The sequence below is a fragment of the Elephas maximus genome, chromosome 20 (assembly GCF_024166365.1).
Source record: "Elephas maximus indicus isolate mEleMax1 chromosome 20, mEleMax1 primary haplotype, whole genome shotgun sequence".
Classification (NCBI taxonomy): Eukaryota; Metazoa; Chordata; class Mammalia; order Proboscidea; family Elephantidae; genus Elephas; species Elephas maximus.
Genome location: NC_064838.1, coordinates 2,915,533 through 2,938,839, shown reverse-complemented (window position 1 = coordinate 2,938,839; position 23,307 = coordinate 2,915,533). Strand labels below are relative to the sequence as shown.

Genomic DNA, 23,307 nt, shown 5'->3' with positions numbered 1-23,307 from the left:
GCTGAGTGCCTTTGGGCAGAAACTGAGGGCCAGGTAGAAGTCTATGCCTGACTCAAGAATTTGGGACTTGCCAGCCTCTACAACCATGTGAGCTATTTCATTTCTATGGTTCGTGAGTTCTGTGAGATGTTGCAGTCAGTTAGGGAACCCAAAGACAGGAGGGAGAGTACTGAGGCAAGAGGGAGTAGTTGGTGTTAGAGATGATGGAATGGGTACAGCAGCTTGGAAAAGTTAGACATTTGGGACATCTTTAACCTCCCCCTCATAGGAGCCAGCGTTGTGCTGATCTTGATAAAAGAAATTATTCATTTAGAATGTGGGGATTGTGTTGAATCTGTATTTCAGCTTGGGGAGGATTGCCATCTTAACAATATTAAGCCTTCCAATCCATGATTGTGGAATTTTTTTCTAATTATTTAAATCTTTAATTCCTTTCAGTAATGTTTTGTAGTTTTCAGAGTATAACTTCATATTCCTTCTGTTAAATTTATTCCTGTTTTATTCTTTTTGATGCTATTGTTAATAGAATTGTTTTCTTGATTTCATTTTTTAATCATTCATTGCAAGTTTATAGCAATACAGTTGATTTTTTAAAATAATATTTTATTTGTTTTTGGTGAAAGTTTACACAGAAAACTATGTTTCCATTTAACAGTTACTACACAAATTGTTCAGAGACGTTGGTTACATTTTTCACAATGTGTTAACAGTCTCATTAATTCCCTTCTAGATGTTTTGCTTCCACTGATCTGGTTTCCCTGTCCACTTACCCGTTCACCTTTGTTTTAGAGTAATTGTTGACTGTTTGGTCTCATATAGATGCTTTTTTAAAAGATACATAGTACTCACGGGTAATATATTTTATGAGGCAATCTGTTATTTAGCTAAAAGATGATCTCAGGGGGTAGTTTCCTTTCAAGGTTTATGGAGTGTCTCAAGGCAGTAGTCTCAGGGAGTCAGGTCCAGTAAGTTTGGGATTTTCTTAAGAATTTGAGTTCTGTTCTGTGTTTTTCTCCTATTCTGTGAGGGTCTATCTGTTGTGGCCCTGATCAGAATGATCCTTCGTGGCAGCCAGGCACCATCTAGTTGTTCTGGTCTCAGAGTAGGTGAGGCAGTGGATCTTGTAGACCGTTAGCCTGTAGGCTAGCTTCTTTACTGAGTCCTTGGCTTCCTTCTTTCTGTTTTGCTCCAGATGAGGGAAGAGACCAATTGTTGTATCTTAGATGGCTGCTCGCAAGCTTTTAAGACCCCAGACGCTACTTATCAAACTAGGATGTAGAACAAAACCAAACCAGAGCCTTTGCTTTCCAGTCAGTTTTGACTCATAATGACCCTATAGGGCAGAGTAGAACTGCCCCATAGGGTTTCCAAGGCTGTAATATTTACAGAAGCAGACCGCCGTATCTTTCCCCCCAGGAGCAGCTGGTGGGTTTGAATTGCCGACCTTTCAGTTAGCAGCTGAACATTTAACCACTGTGCCACCAGGGCTCCATCATGTAGGACATAAATGTTCTGAACTATATTATACCAGTTGACTGAGTTGTCCCACGAGACTATGGTCCTAAGTCTTCAAACCCAGAAAACAATCCCATGAGGTGTTTGGTTATGTCTAAGAAGTATCTAACTCTGCCCCAGTGTGCTTTATTATATTTACGAACGTGCATGCATGCATGCATACACATGTATATACATACAACCCATTACCGTTGAGTTGATTCTGACTCATAGCAACCCTATAGGATGGAGTAGAACTGCCCTATAGGGTTTCCAAGGAGTGGCTGGTGGATTCAAACTGCTGACGTTTTGGTTAGCAGCTGAGCTCTTAACCACTGTGCCACCAGGGCTCCACATATACATATAGCTACATGTCTATATGCAGGCATTCGTACACACGTATGCATGTCTGTACACATCTATGCATACATACATATGTAATCACATAAATTTTTTGGTTGTTGTAAAATTATACATGTCCCAGCATATATCAAAAATATCCTTTTGTGTGTGTATTTAGTGACATCTTTACCTCAGTCAGGCTGTGTGCAGTTCACCCACATTTGGTGTTACCTTCCCCATCACCAAAAAAATAACATGTGTCTACTATCTAAAGAGTGAATCCCCCTCCCCACCCACCCATCCCAATGAACACTGGCTTCTGTATGTGTACATATTTTTGTCTTTTTATAAAAATGGGATCATGCAATACATGTGCTTTTGTGATGGACTGACTTCACTCAGCATAGTGTCCTCCAGGTTCATCCACATTATGGTTCGAAGATTCATCTTTATTTTTTCTGGCTGCATAGTATTCCATCGTACAATAGATTTTTATATATTGATTTTGTATCCTGCAGCCTTGCTAAACTCATTTATTAGTTATGATAGTATTATAGTGGAGTCCTTAGGATTTTCTATAAACAAGATCTCATGGTATCTGTGAATAGTGATAGTTTTACTTCTTCATTTTCCATCTGAATGCTTTTTCTTTTTTCGTACCTAATTGCTCTTGATAGAACCTCCAGTAAAATGTAAATACAAGTGGTGAGATCAGACGCCCTTGTCTTGTTCCTGACCTTAGGGAGAAAGCATCCAGTCTTTCACTGTTGAGTATGTTGTGTCTTCATTTCACTTATCACAAAGTAATTTCTGATTTCCTTTTTGATTTCTTCTTTGTTCCAGTGATTATTTAGGAGTGTGTTGCTTCATTTTCACATGTTTGTGAGTATCTCAAATTTTTTCCTTCTGTTGATTTCTAATTTCAATTCATTGTGGTCAGAGAACATACTTTTTTAATTTAATGTCCTTTTAAATTTATTGGCGTATGGTCTGTCCTGGAGAATGTTCCATGTGCACTTGAGGAAGATACGTATTTTGTTGGTAGGTGGAATGTTCTATAGATGTCTGTTAGATTAACTTGGTTTATAGCGTTCAGGTCATCTACTGATCTTCTGTCTAGCTCTGTCACTGAAAGTGGGGGTATTGAAATCTTCAGCTGTTGTTAAATTGTCTCTTTCTCCATGCATTTCTGTCAGTTTTTGCTGTATGTACTTTGATGCTCAGTTATTAGGTGCAGAAGTGTTTATAATTGTTGAATCTTCCTGATGGCTTGACCTTTTTATCGTTATGAAATGTCCCTCATTATCTTTAATAACATTTTTTGTTTGTTTCAATTTTTTTTTTGTCTGATATTAGTAGTCCCTCCAGCTTTCTTGTGGTTACTGGCTATATGACATATCTTTTCCCATTGATTTTCAGTCTTTTTGGATCTTTGGATCTAAAGCATGTCTCCTGCAGGTAGCATACATTGGATCACGTTTTTTCTCCAGGCCGACAATCTCTGCCTTTTGATTGGATTGTGTAACCCGTTCACGTTTAGTGTTATTATTACTCTTTTTTAAGATAAATTGCAGCAACAAGTTGAATTGCTTGGTCAAAATACGTACGTTTTGAAAGCTTTTGATGCACATTGTTCTCTAGAAAAATTGTTAGCAGTTTATATTCCCTGGTGTAAGCAGTTAAGTGTTGCCTTTGCATCTTTGTTTCTTAGAGTTAATTTCCAGGGATTTTCGAAGAACGTTTTCTCTTAAAGATGCTTCTATTTTTTGCTAAGTGGTTACAGTTAGATATGCTACTATACTCAGTATTTGTCCTTTCTGCAAGGGGTATTATCTATATGCTCTCATTTAATCTTGACTCACTGTGTAAAGTAAACGTATTATCCCATAGAGGAAGAAATCGAGACCCAGAGAGTCCAAATAATTTAGTGAAAATCATGAAGCTTAAGTGTCTGAACCCTGGTCTGTTCACTGATACCATGCTTCCTCTCCAGCCAGTGGATGGTGGTGGTGTCCAGCCCGTAAAGTTTGTGTGTGTCCTGCTTTCCTTGCACCTGTTTCACAAGTAGAGGACCATGTCCTGTGGTCACTGGGAAGGTGGCTCTAATAGTCCTACATCTTTTTAAAACGATTTTCTTTATAAAGCAGCTTTTGGCATTATTGTTGTAAAATATAGGTAACACTTTAACACTCTTCAGTTTTTTAAAGTAAACTCAAGTATCTTGGCAAGCTGCACGTTTCCATCACTTCTTTCCACTGTGGAACCCATTTTATCCACAAAAGATAAAACTGTAAAAAGTTTAATGGGAACTTGAAAAAATGTTTCTCTGACTCTGTAAGCAACTGCCTGCGACTTAGTTGTCCAGCCTTTCTGGGCTTCTCTTTTTTACATCTTCTATTGTGAAAGTCGTAATTGTTAATAATGCGGAAGCCAAACTAGATCATCACTAATTTGTGCCCTAAAAATCATTCGTTTTCCAATTTCTGGTCAGTGGCATTAAAAAAAAAAAGTAAACGTTAAAAAATTGAAAAACATGAGAAAAATTCAAACCGTTCTAGGGGCCGTATAACGAAAAGTCTCCCTCTCGCATGAGACCCTCAATTTCCCCACTATTAATGTTTCCTCAGCATCTTTTCAGAACTAGTCTGAGCATACATAAACATATCTCCCCCAACATTTTAAATAAAAATGGGAGAACATACTGTATCTTAGGGACGATTCCGTATCAGCACATTTAGATTTATGTTATTTTTTGTGGACGCGTAATATCCCATTGCATGGTTTTTATCGATCAGTTTAATGGGACCAGTTTTCTATTGATGGATATCTAGATTGTTTTCAGGGTTCGGCTGTCAGAATAATGCCATATTTACAACACAATTCTGGTGTAAGAAAACAGTGTCTTGTAATTCACTGTAATTGGAGTTAAAGTACTGCATTTTGCTTTAAATATTTTATTTTTTTAATAAACTTTTTTCTTATTATACGCCAGATCAGACCAGTTGCTATCAAGTCAGCTCCAACTCATGGAGATGCCATGTGTGCAGAATTACACTTCATCAGGTTTTCAGGGCGGTTACCTTTTAGAAGCATATTGCCAGGCCTTTCTTCCGAGGTGCGTCTGGGTGGGTTCGAACCACCAGTCTTTTTGTTAATAGCTGAGTGCTTAACTGTTTGTTCCACCCAGAGACACCTTCCTGATTATAATGTTTATTTTAGAGAAGTTAGAATAGACTGAAATATATAAAGAGTAATTACCTGTTTGGGTATTTGCACCTACCACTTAAAATAGTGTTAACGTTGGTGAATTTTCTTTTTTTTTTTTTAATATGTATATATTTTTGAATTGGGAATCATTGCATACTGTTTTGTAAATGTGATTTTTAGTGAATTGTTACAGTATTACTGCAGCTTTAAATATTTCTTACGTGTAAGTGAAATTGCTCGTATTTTAATAGAGGTTCTTCTTGGTCTATTAAAAAAAGTGAAAACCACACATTATAGATTATGGGTCATTCACAAGTAATTTTTTTTTGCTAACGTTTAACATTTTAATTTACTCAGAGGGATATATTTTACTTGAATATTCTTTGACAGGCATACAAGTGTTAGCATTTATTAGTGCAGGAGAATCCAAAAATAATACTGACTTGAAACAGATGTGAAACTGATTATTCTGTTTACTTAGTAAATGGAGTAAATTACTGATGAAAAAGCAACCCAAATAGATGAAACAAAGGAAATCTCACAGTCGTTTTTCCAAAAATCAAGGTATTCACTAAATGCTGGAAATCCTTTTATAAATGGTTAACAGTCGACTTGAACATTTGCTTTATGGAAGTTTTCATGTCATACAAATTTACTTTGACGTACACTCCAATTCTTGGCCATAAAGTTTTTTTTTCTGTTGGTTAATCGAATCTAATTCAAACTTTAGATGCCTACCTTAAAAGAAAAAAGAACTTCCTTTTGTTACCACTAAACGTATTTACTTGAAGAGAGCATTTTTTCCATTTAAAAACATCTTTGTAAGCGGTATTTGTGAAGTTTGGTCATACTGAATTTTCAGAGAAGACAATGTGCCTAAAGCTCAAATATCAAATAGAGAAGTTTGCATAATTTGCTGCTGTTTACATATTGACGAATAGGGTTAGTGTCACAGCTGTGAACAAAAGAGATTAGCGTTAAAAGCAGTCTGTGTGCCGTAATAACAGTGGGGTTAGTCGTTCCAGAAGCACCTCATCAGCATGTTTTATGGAACTGGTACGCAACTGCTCTTAGGAATCTCTATGTCTTCTAAGCCTGTAGAATTTAAAAGGTAAAAAATAATGTCAGGTCTATGAGTATAATAAATTGAACCCAAACACTTGTTAATAATCAAAGGGACTTTTAGCCCTTTTTTAAAACCTTTTCTTGGTTACGTTGAACAGTTTTTTTTTTTTTTAATTTATGTCTTTGTATATAGATTCCTACTTTCACCACTTCCACCCTTATTCCCCCAATCCCTTAATTCCTATAGTCAGACTCTATTACCAGGTTCTTATGTGTCTTCTCAGAGCTATTTCTCTTCATCTATAATATATGTTGTTGTTAGGTTCCGTTGCGTTGGTTCTGACTCATAGCGACCCTACGTACAACTTAATAAAACACTGCCTGGTTCTGCGTGATCCCCATAGTTGTTGCTATGTTTCAGCCCATTGTTGCAGCCACTGTGTCAGTCCATCTCATTGAGGGTTGTCTTCTTTTTCGCTGACCCTCTACTTTACCAAGCATGATGTTCTTTTCCAGGGACTGGTCCCTCCTAATAAATAACATGTCCGAAGTACATGAGACAAAGTCTTGCCATCCTCGCTTCTAAGGAGCATCTCCACTGTACTCCTTCCGAGACAGGTTTATTCATTCTGCTGGCAGTCTATGGTATATTCAGTATTCTTCACCAGCACCACAGTTTGAAGGCATCAGTACTTCTTTGGTCTTCCTTATTTGTTGTCCAGCTTTTCCATGCGTATGAGGCGATTGAAAATACCGTGGTTTGGGTCAGGCTAACCTTAGTTCTCAAAGTGACATCCTTGGTTTTGAACACTTTAAAGAGGTCTTTTGGAGCAGATTTGCCCAGTGCAATATGTTGTTTGATTTTTTTGACTGCTGCTTCCATTCGTGTTGATTGTGGATCCAAGTAAAATGAAATCCTTGGCAACTTCAGTCTTTTCTCCATTTATCATGATGTTGCTTATTGGCCCAGTGGCATGGATTTTTATTTTCTTTATGTTGAGGTACAATCTATACTGAAGGCTGTAGTCTTTGATCTGCAAAAGTAAGTGCTTCAAGTCCTCTTTGCTTTCAGCAAGCAAGGTTGTGTCATCTGCGTATCACAGGTTGTTAATGAGTCTTCCTCCAGTCCTGATGCCCCGTTCTTCTTTGTATAGTTCAGCTTCTCAGGTTATTTGTTCAGCATACGGATTGAATAAGTATGGTGAAAGGTTAGAACCCTGACACACCTTTCCTGATTTTATGCCACAGAGTCCCCGTGTTTTGTTCAGACAGCTGCCTCTTGGTCTGTGTACAGGTTCTGCGTGTAATACATACTCCCCTCATTTTTCCTTAAAAAATTATCCTGGTAAAATATATGTAACAAAATTTACCATTTTAACCATTTTTAAGTGTGCATTTCAGTACATTAATTCTCTTTCTAATGTTGTGCAACCATCATACTATTTCCAAAACTTTTTCATCACTCCACACGGTAACTCAGAACTCATTCAGCAGTAACTCCTCATCCCTAATTTACCTCTGTCTCCACACATTTACCTGTTCTAGCTGTTTCGTATAAGTGGAGTACTACAGCATTTGTCATTGTGCGACTGACTTAATTTCATTTAGCATAAAATGTTTTCAGGGTTGACCCAGGTTGTAGCACGTATGAGAACTTCATTTCTCTTTATGACTGAATAATACTCCTTTGTGTGGGTAGACCGCATATTGTTTATCCCTTCATCTGTTGATGGACATTTAGGTTATTGCCACCTTTTGGCTGTTGTGAGTAGTGCTGCAATGAACACTGGAGTGCAAGTGTCCTGCTCCCCCTGCCTTTTTTAAACATAATTTAGAGCTTATCATACAGACCGTTCCACTTTCCCTCCTTTCCTCTGATCTCCGAGATCATTCCAGATCAGAACAAGTAGATCTCTCACGTTCTTTTGAAAGGCTGTATGACATCCCACGTAGTGAATGTTCCATAACTTATTTAACTGTCAGTATGTTTTAATGGCTGTTTAGGTTGTTTTCAGTCACAACCAGGACTTAGTCTTTTGCTAATTTAAACAGCATTGCAGTGAATATCCTTGTATATGTGCCAATTATATCTATAGGTTAAATTCCTAGAAGTGAAGCTGCTAGGTCAAAAGCTATGTACATTTTTAATTTTAATAGATATTTCTAAGTTTTCCCTCAAAGAGGTTGTACCAACATATGAAGTGGCTGTTGTCCGATATCTTCATGTGCACAGTGTGTTATCTAACTTTTTGTGGTTGCTAATTAGATAGGTGAAAAGCCTTATTTATTGTAGTTTTCGTTGAATTTTTTTCTAATATGAATAACGTTGAAGTTTTTATGTTTAAGAGATACTTATTTCCCTGCATAATATTTATAAAAAACAAACAACAAAAAACAGTTGCCATTGAGTCAGTTTTGACCCGTGGTGACTCCATGTGTATCAGAGTAGAACTGTGCTCATAGAGTTTTTCCAAAGTAGATCAATAGGTCTTTCTTCCAAGGTGCCTGAGTGGGCTCAGCCTGCCAGCCGTTAGGTTAGCAGCCCAGCGCATTAACCATCTGTACTGCCCAGGGACTCCACGTGTCGTTCATTGTTTTTTGCTGTGTTTTTGATGGTCTTTTATTATTATTAAATTATGATTATTATTGAGTGCTTTTACAAGTAATTGCGCAGTATTATAAATGTTTATTCCTGTATAGGCAGTTGTCTTTAACCTTGGTTGTGGTATTTTTCATGTGGAAATTTTAAGTTTTCATATAGTCACATTTAGCGTTCTTACATAACTTAAGGGCTGTGTGTCTTTCTTAAAGAAAATCTTCTTCCACATAGTTTTTTTTTTAATTCCCATATTGTCTTCACATAATTTTGTAATATTACATTATGTATTTATATAAATCTTATATCCATCAGTAATCTATTTTGATGTGAAGAATAGAGATACAGTTTCATTTATTTATTTATGTAGGTCATGCAGTTGTTCTAACACTGTTTATTATGTAATATGTTTTTCTTCATAGATTTGAAATACTGCCTTTGTCAGATAGCAAGTCTCCATCCATTTCTATCTGAGTCTGTGGACTCCCTTCCATTGGTCTGTCTGTTCATGCTTTAGCCTCATTAGTATAGGTCAGCGTTTCCCAGAGTGGGGTGTCTGAGGATTTAGGTGGTATGTAAAGGAGCATTAACATTCAGTAGTATTTATTTTAATGTCTGTTAGGAAAAAAATACCAGCACATGGAATCTGTGATTTTACTGAAGTGTTTGCTTGCGATGAAGTTGGAGCAGGCAGCGTTGTGGCAGCCACCTGGCACTGACCGTATGGCATTCAGGCCTAAGAATGTTTCAGACTTTCAGTAACTGAACCTCGACCCTAAGTGGGAATATATGCATAGTTTGTACTGTACAGATTCTTAGTGTGGATTCCTGTATACTTAGTTTCCTTTCACATTGTTGTAGGTTTTTTGTTTTTTAGCAGCTTGGTGAGCCATGTGTTGGTGTTCATAATTTCAAATTAGGATCACGCCTATGCTTTTATTTTCTTCCCCCTGACTGCTGGGCCTGACATGAATTAGGGGTTAAAGAAAAGCCTAAAAGGTAAAGACTGCCTAATAAATGAAGGCACTAATAATAGTTACGATTGTCAGCCGTATGTCTTCATGTATAGTAAGGACCACATTAATGACTCCCTGGAACCATCTTTTAGTCCTGTAAAGCTCCGGCTGCAAAGGAAACAGCAAGTCAAACAAATATGATGACGATTTTTGGAGTTTGGTTTTTCATGGACTGGCTGAGAGAATGAACGTCTCTAATTAATGTGCCAAATTCCAGTGCAAAACTGTTCACCCCCAAGCTTCATTTTGAAAACTATTAGGCCTACCATCCAAAAACTTGTTAAATTTTTGAGGGCTTTTAAACAGCCTGAAAATGAGTGAGCAGTGTGACGGGAATTAAAATGCAAAGCTATGGAAACATCCTCTGTGGTATTGTGTTTAATTGCAAAGGCTAGAGCTGCTTATTGGCCAAACATAGAGCTGCTTATTGGCCAGACACTTACCAAACTTGCTCCCAAGTTATGATTTAAAATAATTAATGATGAAGCAAATAAAATCATTGATAAGGTTCCTCTGGCAAATGATTTAGTTCATTGTGGGTCAATAAGATATGGCTAAAGAAATATGTAAAGCTGTTGTTTTTCTCAGGAAGAAAAGTTGATACTGTTTAATTTAGCATTTTAATTCACTGACTACAAAGTGATGAACCCACTGGTATCTTGAACTCAACTTATCCATTGCTGTTTGTCAGTTGTGAGCTAAATAAACAAGTCTTTGAAGACATTTTATTTTCTAACTCATACTTTTAAAACCCGTTGATGCCTTCATGACAAGCATATGATAATGTACACTAACAGTGCAATGTGCTGGGAAGAGCAGAGATGGCAGAAAAAGGCATGGTTGGTTCAGTAAGAGGGACATAGATATGGAGAAATTGCTAATGACTTGGATTGAGGACCAAACCCAAAAGTGAATCCCTCTGAGCCCATGGTGATCACTGGTAAGGCACGAAGCGTGTTCAAGGTGCTTAAAGAAGAAGCAGGACCAAACTATGACATTGAGTTTAGTGCTAGCTCTGGGTGGCTCAGGTGCTTCCAACAACGTTTTTCGCTGTGTAAGTGAGCGTGAATGGGGAGTTTGCAAGTGCTGATGCAATGGCAGCCGAAGAATTTGTTAAAACATTAGATAAATTAATTGTTGAGGGAGGTTATTTGCCCCAGCAAATTTTTTAATATGAATGAAACCTCCTTATTCTGGAAGCGAATGCCTGAAAGGACCTTTGTCATAACATGGTGTTCGCACAACGTCCAAATCACATACCGTCCTATTTCACAGGACATACTGTGGACGTTTTACAGTGCATGACTGTATTAGAAAAACCAAGCAGTTCTTTTTGAGTGTAGCGTACTTCCACCGGGGTCACACTTCAAACGTCATCTCTTTGGGCTTATTGGGACTTAAGTCTAGTTATAGGCCTAGAAGCAAAAATGGGTGGTAGGAATGGGTCCTGGGGACATTCAGAAATATCTTGTAAGGCATCAGCCTCTGGTGATGCCCCAGGTCATATCTCAGACAAAGACTCTTTAGACACAGCTAGGTTAATCTCATGAGATGAGGGTGGAAAGGATAATGGTTTTACTTGGGAGGGTGGCTTAGCAAAGATGTAGTAATCTCTTCAGATGGTAATAAGCGGGCCCGTTCCATTGACAGGAGTGATTCAACAGAATTTATGGACTCAAGGTCCCCAGCTTTCTGATTGTCTGCCTATATGTATGTCTCCCAAGTTTCAGGATCCCTTTTCTTTCCACTCAGTGCCCTCACTTTAACTTCAGACACCATTCAAGGTTAGTAATTCAATTGACTCTGTAATTCAGCCACTCTTAAAATAAGACTCTGGTTTTGGTTTTTGGCAACATCAGCTGTTACTACAAGAAATAAGGCTTTCAGGCCGCAAGTGGCCACTTTCAGGTCTTGTGTGCAGCACTTGATTACATAAAGTCTGCCAAAACACTGAGAATCATGGCTTAGCCAAGCTGACAAATAACTTTAACTATCAGAGTTGGTATCTTCAGGGTTTCTCCGCTGTAAATTTACTGTCTTTTTCCTTGTAGTTCGTAAGTATCTTGGAGATATTTTGAGACTTGGCAAATCCTGTTTCTCCTCAGTTTTCGCCCACTAATTTTAGCCTGCATCAGGAGATCTTGTCTGCAATATTTATTTTTTTTACTGTGCTTTAAGTGAAAGTTTATGGTTCAAGTTAGTTTTTCATACAAAAATTTATACACACATTGTTATGTGACCCTAGTTACTCTCCCTATAATGTGAGAGCACACTCCTCCTTTCCACCCCAGATTTTCCGTGTCCATTCAGCCAGCACCTGTCCCATTCTGCCTTTTCATTTTGCCTCCTGGCAGGAGCTCCCCATTTAGTCTCATGTATGTGCTTGAGCAGAGAAGCACACTCCTCACCAGTATCATTTTATGTCTTATAGCCCAGACTAATCTCTGAAGAGTTGGCTTCAGGAATGGCTTTAGTTTTGGGGTAACAGAGAGTCCAGGGGCCATGTCTTCCAGGATCCCTCCAGCCTCAGTCAGACCATTAAGTCTGGTCTTTTTACTGGAATTTGAGTTCTGCACCCCACTTTTCTCCTGCTCCATCTGGGACTCTCTCTTGTGTTTCCTGTCAGGGCAGGCATTGATGGTGGTTGGGCACCGTTTAGCTCTTCTGGTCTCAGGCTGATGGAGCCTCTGGGTTATGTGGCCCTTTCTGTGCAGTATTTATTACTGCGGTGTTCATTAATTGTCTTTCTTTCTACATTTTTAACCAGAATTCTACTGTGAGGGAGAGACGTCTCCCTTACTTACTCATTCATTCATTTGGTTATTTATATAAGTATGGATGCATGGATATATGTTATTCTATGGATTATAATCCAGTCTGTTCCATAACTCACCCTAATCATGAGAAAATGTTGCAGAAACCCAAATTGATGGACAGTGTTCAGGTCATGAAAGGTTGAGGAACTGCTATAGATTTGAGAAGACTAGAAGAGGAAATAGTAATTCAATACAGTGGAGACCTGGATAGGATCCTAGAACAGAAAAGGTCATTAATGGAAAACTTGGTGGATTTCTAAGAAAATGTATAGTCAGTAATATCGTACCAATGTTAATTTCGTGTTCGTGATATGTGTACTCTGGTTATGTAAGGTGCTAAAATCAGGGCTGGGCTGGGCAGGTGAGAGGTATCAGGGAACTGTTTCTGCTATTTTTGTAACCTTTTGTTGTTTAAAATTAGTTCAAAATAAAAAATCTAAAAAGTTAATTTAAAGAATAATGCAGGTAGACTCAGACTTGCGGTGTATTCCAGTTACGACTAGTTGCCCTTATGACCGTCTGTTTTTTGTTTTTGGTACATCTTATTTTTTTTTATCGTTAGTAACATGTACTACATACAGTGTCGCAGTGTGTAGTTTGCTGATGTTATCATTCTGACATGTTCACTCGCAGATGTTCAGAGATTGGATTTATAGACATGCTGATAATAAACGGCAATAATAATGAAAACTGAAAGAAACAAAATAAGTACTTGACTTATGTCAAAACTGACATGACAGTTGTTGGAATAGAACCCTGTCGTAAGTCGGGGACTACCTGTATTAAATAATGGTACAGGTATGGCAAACATAACTCTGTGGGGCAGTTCTACTCTGTCCTGTAGGGTCGCTATGAGTCGGAATCGTGTTGTAATGGTGGCAAAGGGATGTTTTTCAAACACTGGTGCAGGTGGGAATTAGTTGGAGAATGAGGGATGATGGGCTCATGCCTGTGAATTACCTTTACTCTCCCTTGCCTCTCCCCAGGTGCATTAAGATAAATGATTCCCACTTTTTAACTACCTGACGTTTCATCCTCTGTCCCTTCTAGATATGTGTAATATCCAGGACAATCTGGTTGCTTTTCCCTGCCTTCATTGTTGGATTTGCCAGTGGTTTCTGCCAGTAACTAAATGTAGCCTTGTGTTACCAGAAGTCTTTGCTTGCTTAATCAGGACTGTGTTAAGGGTGATGTGTTCAAAGACTTATCAGTGGGAATTTAATATGTCAAGCAAGAACAGCTTGGAGGTTGCAGGAACTAACTTGTCTTCCCAGTGAATCATTCTCTTTCTCCCTAGTCTCTAAACAAGTGCCTGATTATTTAGGGAATACAGATTGCATTTATATTGTTACTGACAATGTTTTTGAAATACTTTTTTAATTCCTCAGGGAATTTAGAACATTGGAATTGTCAATTGGATTTCTAGTTTGTCTGGCTGTTATCCTGATTTTGGTGGCACTTACGTTTGTAGGAAGACATGGGTCTTTCTAATGTCAACCTAAGTACATAAGCGATTTTACGTTTACTAGTTTCTTAATTATTTATCATGAATTGCTTTTTTTCAACTTTAAAGTTTTCTTTCAAGCTTCAGATTTCCCAACTTTATCCTTTCTAAATTTAACTCTTGAATATTTGCATTGGGCAGAATGCTAAATATCAGGATTATGAAGAGAAATAAAACACAGACCTTATTCTTAAGGAATATAATTTTTTGAGGGAGAGATGTAATGAATATATTGAGGTAAATAAATTACTCTTTCCTCTACCCAGTTGCATGGAGATAAAAATTTTTTTCTCTTTAAATAGACACTTTGTTGTATCTATAGGCAAGAGAATCCCACAGCTTCTGTTAGGCACTTGAATACGGACCGTGCTAAATATTTTACGTTATCAAACTTGTGTGATTTGGGTAGGGTCTGAGGGCCAGCAGCCTCAGTGTCTGTCATCTGGTCTGTGTGGCTGTGAGCCCAGTCTTGGCTGGTCACGCAGTGCCGCTGCCTCTGCCCTCATTTCAAACAGCTTCCTTTCGTTCAGTGAGTACTATTCTTTTACTCAGCTCCTTTCTAAATCGAGGTCTAATTTGGTGTCTGCTTCATACTTTGAGTCCTTCATTCCTTGCCGTTTTAACTGGCATGGTTTAAGTTTTATTTTCTCATTTTCTGCCCTGAGGGATAAAAAATTCACTCTTTTCCAAAATAATCACGCCCTTCCCACACCAGCGCTCTGTGACGTTATTTGCCCAAGAGTGATCGTCTGCATTTTTGGTGACCGTGTCTTTGTTGACGCTGTGCGTGTTGACCTCCATCTTGACTAATGCGTAGTGTGCACTTTGACTAACGCAGAATCATTTCTGCTTGTGGAGTAGGAAGCTATGTGTGTATACTATGTACATGGACGATTCCAGAGCGATCCTTTTATGTTGGTGAACTCACCAGTTCGTTATATGGAGGAATAGGAGTGGTGATGGTCTTCTAGGGAAAGCTTTATGGAGGAGGTCGTGTTCAAGTCGAATCATATAGATGAGTGGGTGCTTTCTAAGTCTTGTGTTAATGTCGAAAGGAAAGGCCAGATTGGACAGAGCTAACAGGGCATTTGAAAATGTTAAAGCTTTGTTCAGTAGTAGGATAATTGGAGGGCAGGATGTTCTTGGGCCAGTATCAGGAGTCAGAAGAAAGATGAGGAAATGTTTTGACCATTGTATTTCAATGCTGAGGCTACCCTAGAACTTGGTCCATTAGAGTACATTGGTGGTTCTCGAATTAGGCCCTCAGATAGGTTACCATGAAATAGAAAAAAAAAAAAAAAAGGACAATATAATAGGTTTTACATAAATTTGGTCAGCTTAAATAGTTGATCTTTGAGCGGAGATTGTTCCTTTATTTGGTATTAAATGGTCTTTTAGGAAGTGACTGTAAGAGTAGACTGTGTTTTTGTTTTAATTTAGCATCCCTGTATGAGTCTACCCCTTTGAACAATAATGTAAATAGAAGATGGGAAGCCACTGAAGAAGTTTAAGCTGAAGTGAAGAATGACCTGAACTCTAAAATTTCAATCCATACTTCTTCCCTGTTATTATTATTAACTTTTGACTTACTTGTCAGTCACAAAGACATCTCATGTTCTCTGTCTTGTTACACTATTCATGTAGCCAGAGATAGAAATTTTAGATTCATCCTTGATTCCAATGTCTTTTACTCCAGCACATAAAGTTGCCAAGTTTTATTTTACCTCCGCCTATCTTCCATCCAGAGTCCCTGGGTTGTGCAAACAGTTAACGACCTCAGTTGTTAACCAAAAAACTGGAAGTTCAAATCCATGCAGAGGCCTGGCGATCCTCTTCTGAAAAACAAACAAGCCATTTGAAAGCTCTGTGGAGCCCAGTGCTATTCTGACACGCATGGGGTCACCATGGGTCGGAGGTGACTCCAGGGCGACTGGCTCTCCTTCATCCTTTGCCTTTCCTCCCCTAACAGTTCTTGTGTGCCTCTGCCTTCTTCATGGACCCTTCCTCTGCTAGAAGGTTTTCCCACCTTGTCATCCCGCTGAACTCATCCTTCTGAGGTTTGTTTCAGATTTGCCTATTCTTTTAAGTATTCTCTGAATCATTGAGGCAGAATTAGATCTTCTTTCCCCATGTTATCTTATATCCTTTGCATACCTGTTTTAAGATGTGTTTCATGAGGACAAGAACTTAGTCCGTTTCATTCAGGCTTTATCACCAGTGTCTAGAATAGGCTACTACTGCCATATCCATTTCCAAGTTTTCCACCACTGTTAACAAAAACTCAGTGCTCCCTCTCCAGTGACTCCCCTTTCCACCTCCCTCCCATTCCTGGTAACCATGGTATGTACTCAGTAAATGTGTATCGGTTTTTTCCCATCTGTTCTCCTTGAGAATTACTTTTAAAATGCTCTGGTGGCACAGTGATTAAGCACTCATCTGCTAACCAAAAGTTTGGCGGTTTAAACCCACCCAGCGGCTCTTTGTGAGAAATACCTGGTGATCTGCTTCCGTAAAGCCAGGAAAACCCTATGGAGCAGTTCTACTCTGTCACGTGGGGTCACTGTGAGTTGGAATCGACTCAGAGGGGGAAAAAAAATTTAGTGCCTAGCACTATGCATGACACATACTACCTCCTACGCTAGCCCTTTGGTCTCCAGTCCCACTTTTTTTTTTTTTAAATATAACAGTATGTCTTGGAGGTTACTTTATAACAGCACATACGTTCATTACAGTTTCAACAAATATTTGGACATCCACTAAGGACCAGGCATTGACTGTTCCAGGCACTGAGATAGAGCAATGGAAAGGCAAGACAAGATCTCGGCCCTCTTTAATATTCCAGTGAGGAAACCAGAAAACAAACAAGTAGGCAATAATTATCTAATATGCTGTCCGTGAAAAGCCACGAAGAGAAATAGAAGGAGGATGGGCATAGAAGTGATGGGGGCTCTTTCAGATGGGATGGCAGGGAGATGACGTAAAAGAGAGGAATGTGGGTCTACCACTTTTGAACTTTGCTTTTCTCATCTGTTAACGGGAAAAATAATAGTATTTACACATCATAGTTCTGAAGAATATATGAATTAACAAAATTAGAGGGCTGAGAATGTTGCTTAGCATGTAAATAGTAAGCAGTCAGTAAGTGTTAGTTTTCTATATATTGCACAGGTGTCTATCCTCCCCCACTGTCTTGAGAGTCACTGCTGTGTTCCCTTTCCTTCCTTTCCTAGGGCACAGTAGACTGGTATAGACAGATCAGTACTGCTGGCGACTAAGGTTGTTCGTAGGGACTATGTTCCCATGTAACTGACTTAATATGAGTGATTGAACTCTCTCTGTATACCATTCTTCTTTCTCTGTCAAATATTTATGGATCATCAGGACTCTTTGAAAGACCTTTAGAAGTGTTTTTAATACAATTTCATTGTTGAAGTTACATACATGCTTTGCTATCCAGCATTTTAGATAATTTGCCATGTTTATCATTTTTGAAATGAGCTATCTTTTTAGTAGAAATTTTTATAGTCCTTGAGCACAAGTAAAGTAAGTGACTTCTGCATTTGTATGACATCATGTGTTCAGGGATTTTAATCTACAAGTAATCAAAGTCTCTGGATGGTGCAGATGTTTAAGCACTTGACTGCTAGCTGGAAGTTTGGTGCTTCAAACTCACCCAGAGACACCTTGGAAGACAGGCCTGGCCATCTGCTTCCGAGAGGTTACAGCCTTGAAAACCCTGTGGAGCACAGTTCTACTCTGTGACTCATGGGGTCGCCATGAGGCAGAATCAACTGGATGACAACTGACAACAGCAAAATCAAAGTCTAGGAATATTCATCCTCAACACGTCTGACATTGCCTCTAGGTGCTTGTGGCTCCTCCAATACAGCTTCAAAATTAAAGTAAAATTTCAAAAAAATCAGGCATTAAAATTGAATCCAGTTATGCTCTTTTGATACTTAGTGTCTATTTTGATTTTTAAAATGTCGTAGTCTAGGCACTAAGCTGTAGGCATCCAAAAGTGCTTTCTTCCCCCCGCTTTAATTGCAGTATGTCTGTATAGATATATCTGTATGTATATAAATATATACGTGTACGTGTGTATGTATGTGTATATATATATATAGTGAAGCGATTGGCTGCTAACCAAAAAATGAGCGTTTTGAACCCACCAGCCGCTCTTGGGAAGAAGGATGTGGCAGTCGGCTTCAGTACAGATTACAACCTGGGAAACCCTATTGGGAGTTCTTCCCTATCCTATAGGGTTACTGTAAGTGGGAATTGACTCGATGGCAGCGGGTTTTTTTTACGTTTTTATACACACACACACACGTACACATATAAACGTTTGCCATTTCAGCATTATTCACATGTACATTTCAGTGACATTAATTTATGTTCGTCGTGTTGTTCAACTGTCACCCTTATCCCTTCCGAAGTTTTTCCATCACAAAAGTGCCCTTAAGCAGTTGTTATTCATTCTTGTACACTACTCTGTTTAATTCTTAGGAAACATTCACATGTTCATAGCTGTGTTGCTGTAGTTAGGTGCCACGTAGTCAGTTCCGACTCATAGCAACCTTGTGTAGAAGAGAACGAACCACCAGCCGGTCCTGAGCCACCCTCACGGTCGTTGTTGTGCTCGAGCCCGTTGCTGCAGCCGCTGTGTCCGTCCATCTTGTTGGGGGTCGTCCTCTTTCTCGCTGACCCTCTGCTTTCCCAAGCATCATGTCCTTCTTCAGGGACTGGTCCCTCCTGATAACATGCCCGAGGTATGTGAGACCAAGTCTCACCGTCTTTGCTTCTAAGGAGCATTCTGGCTGCACTTCTTCCAAAACGGGTTTGTTCCTCCTTCTGGCGGTCCGTGGTGAATTCGGTATTCTTCACCAGCAGCATAATTCAAAGGCATCAATTCTTCCGTCTTCTTTATTCATCGTCCAGCTTTTGCATCATATGAGGTGATTGAAAACACCATGGCATGGGGTCAGGCGCACCTTAGTCTTCAAGGTGACATCTTTGAAACGCTTTAAAGAGATCTTTAACACTTCAAACAGATCTTTTTAAATACTTAAGCACTTTTAAAAGATCTTTTGCGGCAGATTTGCCCAATGCAGTGCATCATTTCATTTCTTGACTGCTGCTTCCATGGCTGTTGATTTTGGATCCAAGTAAAATGAAATCCTTGACAACTTCAGTATTTTATCCGTTTATCACGAAGTTGCTTTTGATCCAGTTGTAAGGATTTTTGTTTTCTTTATGTTGAGGTGTAATCCACACTGAAGGCTGTGATCTTTGATCTTCATCAGTAAGTGCTTCAAGTCCTCTTCACTTTCAGCAAGCAAGGTTGTGTCACCTGTATATCACAGGTTGTTAATGAGTCTTCCAACAATCCCGATGCCCCACTCTTCTTCATATAGTCCAGCTTCTTGGATTATTTGCTCAGCATACAGATTAAATAGGTATGGTGAAAGGATACAGCCCTGACGCACACCTTTCCTGACTTTAAACCAATCAGTATCCCCTTGTTCTGTTTGAACAGCTGCCTCTTGAGCTATGTACAGGTTCCTCATGAGCACAATTAAGTGTTCTGGAATTCCCATTCTTCACAATGTTATCCATAATTTGTTAAGATCTACAGTGAAATGCTTTTGCACAGTGAATATACATAGCGACCCTACAGGACAACGTAGAACTGCCCCGTAGGGTTTACAGGGAGCGCCTCGTGGATTTGAACTGCCGACCTTTTTGGTTAGCAGCCATAGCTCTTAACTACTACACCACTAGGGTTTCCCAGTAAAACATTGGTAAACATCTTTCTGGTGTTATCTGCTTTCAGCCATGATCTATCTGACGTCAGCAATGATATCCCTGGTTCCGTGTTCTCTTCTGATATACTTAACCGTGTATGTATAGTTATGTGCTCGGTTGGCACACCTACCTGTGTAAGTGTTATGGGTTATGGTGGTAAGCAAAGCTGGATGTGGTCCTTGCACTCATGTAACGTTTAGATTAGGTATTGCTAAGCTTATTATGGGGTCGGTAGTGGTTCAGTGGTAGAATTTTTGCCTTCCGTGCAGGAGACCCTGGTTCGATTCCTGGCTACTTCAGTCTGGCAGTGGGAATGGTGTAGCATTTTGTTCCGTTGTGCACGGGGTCACCATGAGTTGGGGGCTGACTAGATGGCAGCTACAACAACAACCAGCTTGTTTATATGTTGAAGTAAATGTAGTGACTGTTGTCGTGCCAGTGTATATCATTTTAAGAAATTTTATCTTTTTACACCAAATGATTAACATAATTTAAATCTGGACAGATGGAGATGGAAGGAAAAGAAATTACAGACATGTTCGTATTCTTATTCAGTCTACACTTTCAGCGAGAAGCTGTCCATAATTCTGAATGTCATAACTTTCTTTGTACTTTTTACGTTAGATTTTTCATTTTCTCCTCCTTGAATTTTAAAACAGGGTATTTGTCTGCCTTTGGATACATGGTAGAAAAAAGCTTTTTATTTGAAATTCAAGAAATGAAATTTTCTATAATGGAAAATATCTGGTAGAATTATTTCTTTAACTTCTTATTTTGACATTGAGAAACTTCCTTTTAAACCTACATATTTTATATTTAACATCAGTGTATAATTTTAAGTTGGCTTAATTGCTCCTTGCTGACACTGTTCCGATGGGTGTATGTTTCTGTTAAGAGATTTAAGTTTATTCTTTTTTCTATTGATTTGTATGTAATGTCTTGGACCTTTAATTTTATTTTGGATTAAATTTAAAATAATTAAAATGTCCACACGTTATAGACTTGAATAATTTTCGGGTGAGGGGGTTGTCTTTAAGTGTTTTTCATTATTTGATGTGTTTATTTCAGTTCCTTCTGCAAACTAAGTAATTTTGTTCAAAATTTAGTTTTACTTATAATGGAAAAAATATTTAAAATTACAGTAACAATAAAGAGATTTGATTTTTTTATGGACATTCCTATTGAGATAATTATAGATTCACATGCACTTGTAAGAAATAATACAGAGAGCTATCTTGTACACATCACCCAGTTTCTCCCAGTGGTAGTATTTTAAGAAACTGTAAGTATAGTGGCACAACCAGGATATTGACATTGTTACAATAGACCAGTTCTATTCAGATTTCTTCAGTTTTGCTTGTTCTCCCATGTATGTGAAGAAATCAGATTTTGTTCTTAGGAAGTTACTGAAATACTAACTTTAATTACATCTGTGACCTTGGGAAAATCAGTTAACTTCTTGTTCCTTAGATTTCTCTTGTTATTAACTAAGGTAGTTTGATTGGATGATCTTTAAAATCCTTTTTGGCTTAAAAGATTCTATAATTTTTATATGAGAGTATTTTAAAAATTTGAAAGTATAACCTTCTTTTACTTTTCTCTTTTTTGGGTTTAGGAAGAAAAGGCTTCTCTTTTACATCGTACTCAGGAAGAAAGAAGAAAGAGAGAGGTAAAACAGCTTTGTGATACTCTCTGTAGATAAGCTTTTTCCTATAGCATTCAAATAAACCTTGGTTTATCATGTATATTAGTGCATATATATGATGGATATAAAGTTTTAAAATCATTTTTGGATTTGATGGATTTTACATTCAGTAATTTATTCTGGAAGCAATATAGAGAAAATAGACTAAAAATGCAGTTTCCAGGATAGAGGGGGAAAAATGGCTGCTAGTTGACTTACTTGTTTATTGTATGGTTTCCAGAAGATCTAGAAGGGTTTTAGTATGTCATGTTTCTATTTCATCAAGCAAAAAGAGAAAACCTGCTGTTAAGGGATCTATCTTAACCACTTGTAAAGAATATAAAAGGTGGGAGCTAATGACATTCTTTGTTTTGTGCTTTATCTTAAGTTTCATCTTTCTGGTGATAATTTCTTAAAATTGCTATGCTGATTATTCGGCAATTGTAGTATCTTATAGTCTGATGTTTTAGGTACAGTTTTTTGTTTTTTTCTAAACAACTCATCCTTTCCTTTAACAAACATTTATTGAGGACGTATTATGTGCTGGGTACTGTTCTGCTTCCTGGGTATACAGATAATGAATAGACAGACGAGGTTTCTGCTTAGTGGTAGAAGATAGTTTTAGCCAAGATACTGAGATTGTAGTAAGTGCTCTGAAAGCAATAGAGTAATGTGACAGTAACTGAGAAGGCCTTCTTTAGATAGGGTGGTTAGGAGAGGAAGCTGAGAAAGTCAAGTTAGTTCCTGAAGGATGAGAAGGCAGCTGCCTTGTGAAAGGCTGGAAGAAGAGCATTCTTGGTAGAAGGAACAGCATGTGCAGAGAAATGGGTTCTTCAGGGCTGCACTGTTAAGATTTTGGGCGGATAATTCCCCTCACTGGGGACTGTCCTGTGCATTGCAGGCGGGAGGTTTAGAATCACTCATGGCTTCTGCCCACTGTATGCCTACAACTGTGACAGCCCCCAGTTGTGAAAACCAAAAATGTCTCTAGAAATTACTGAATGTTCCCTGGTTGGCAAAATTGCCCTTTTTTGAGAATCACTACTCAACCAAAAAAAGTGTTTGTTTATTAGTGTCTTCTGTCTGTTTTAGAGAATTCTCAGCTCTCTTCCAATAATGTTTTACTCCATTCCCTCTCTCCTCTCCTTCCTGGATTCAGATCACAAATGACCTTTCCATTGTGTCCTTTATGTCTCCTATACTTTTTTCTGTATATTTATCCTTTTGAATATATGGATATTTTCTTCTGATGTAACTTTGAATTTACAAATTATTTCTTTAGCAATCTTGATGTCAATTAAATACATCCATTGAGTTCTTAATTTTAGTTTTGTAAACGCAAAATCTTTTTCAGTATTCAGATTTTCTTTCTTTTTTATATTTTCCCTTTCTCTTGTTTTTAATTTCTTGAACATATTAATTTTAGATTTTAAACTCCAGTATTTGTATCTTCTGTGGGTCTTTTTCTGTTGTTTGTTTGTCCTCTTGATTTTCAGTTTTTGTTTTTTGTGTGACTGATTATTTTTGGTTGAATGACAGACATTGTGAATGACAAAATGATGAGATAGTTGCTTCTGGCAGGCAGTAAGAGTTGGGATAAATCACCTTTAACCGTATAGAATTCAGCTGATTTGAAGCTGGACTTCTGTCCTTTTGAGGATTGTTTTATTTCCAACTCACCCATACTCCTAAGGTAGTCATTTAGGTCCCAACCAAAAGGCTAGGGGTGTTACCAAATTTCTTCATTAGTGGACAACTGAATGAATAAAAATAAG

At 38.2% G+C, this 23,307-nt stretch overlaps 1 protein-coding gene across 2 annotated transcripts in view; it reads left to right on the top strand.

Moving 5' to 3' along the window:
• UBE3C (ubiquitin protein ligase E3C) overlaps positions 1–23,307 on the top strand; it is a 200,002-nt gene that overhangs the window by 28,842 nt on the left and 147,853 nt on the right. For both annotated transcript variants that reach the window (XM_049863367.1, XM_049863366.1), the window contains exon 2: positions 21,464–21,517. In XM_049863367.1, the coding sequence (XP_049719324.1) occupies positions 21,464–21,517 (54 nt within the window). The remainder of the gene's footprint in view (positions 1–21,463; positions 21,518–23,307) is intronic.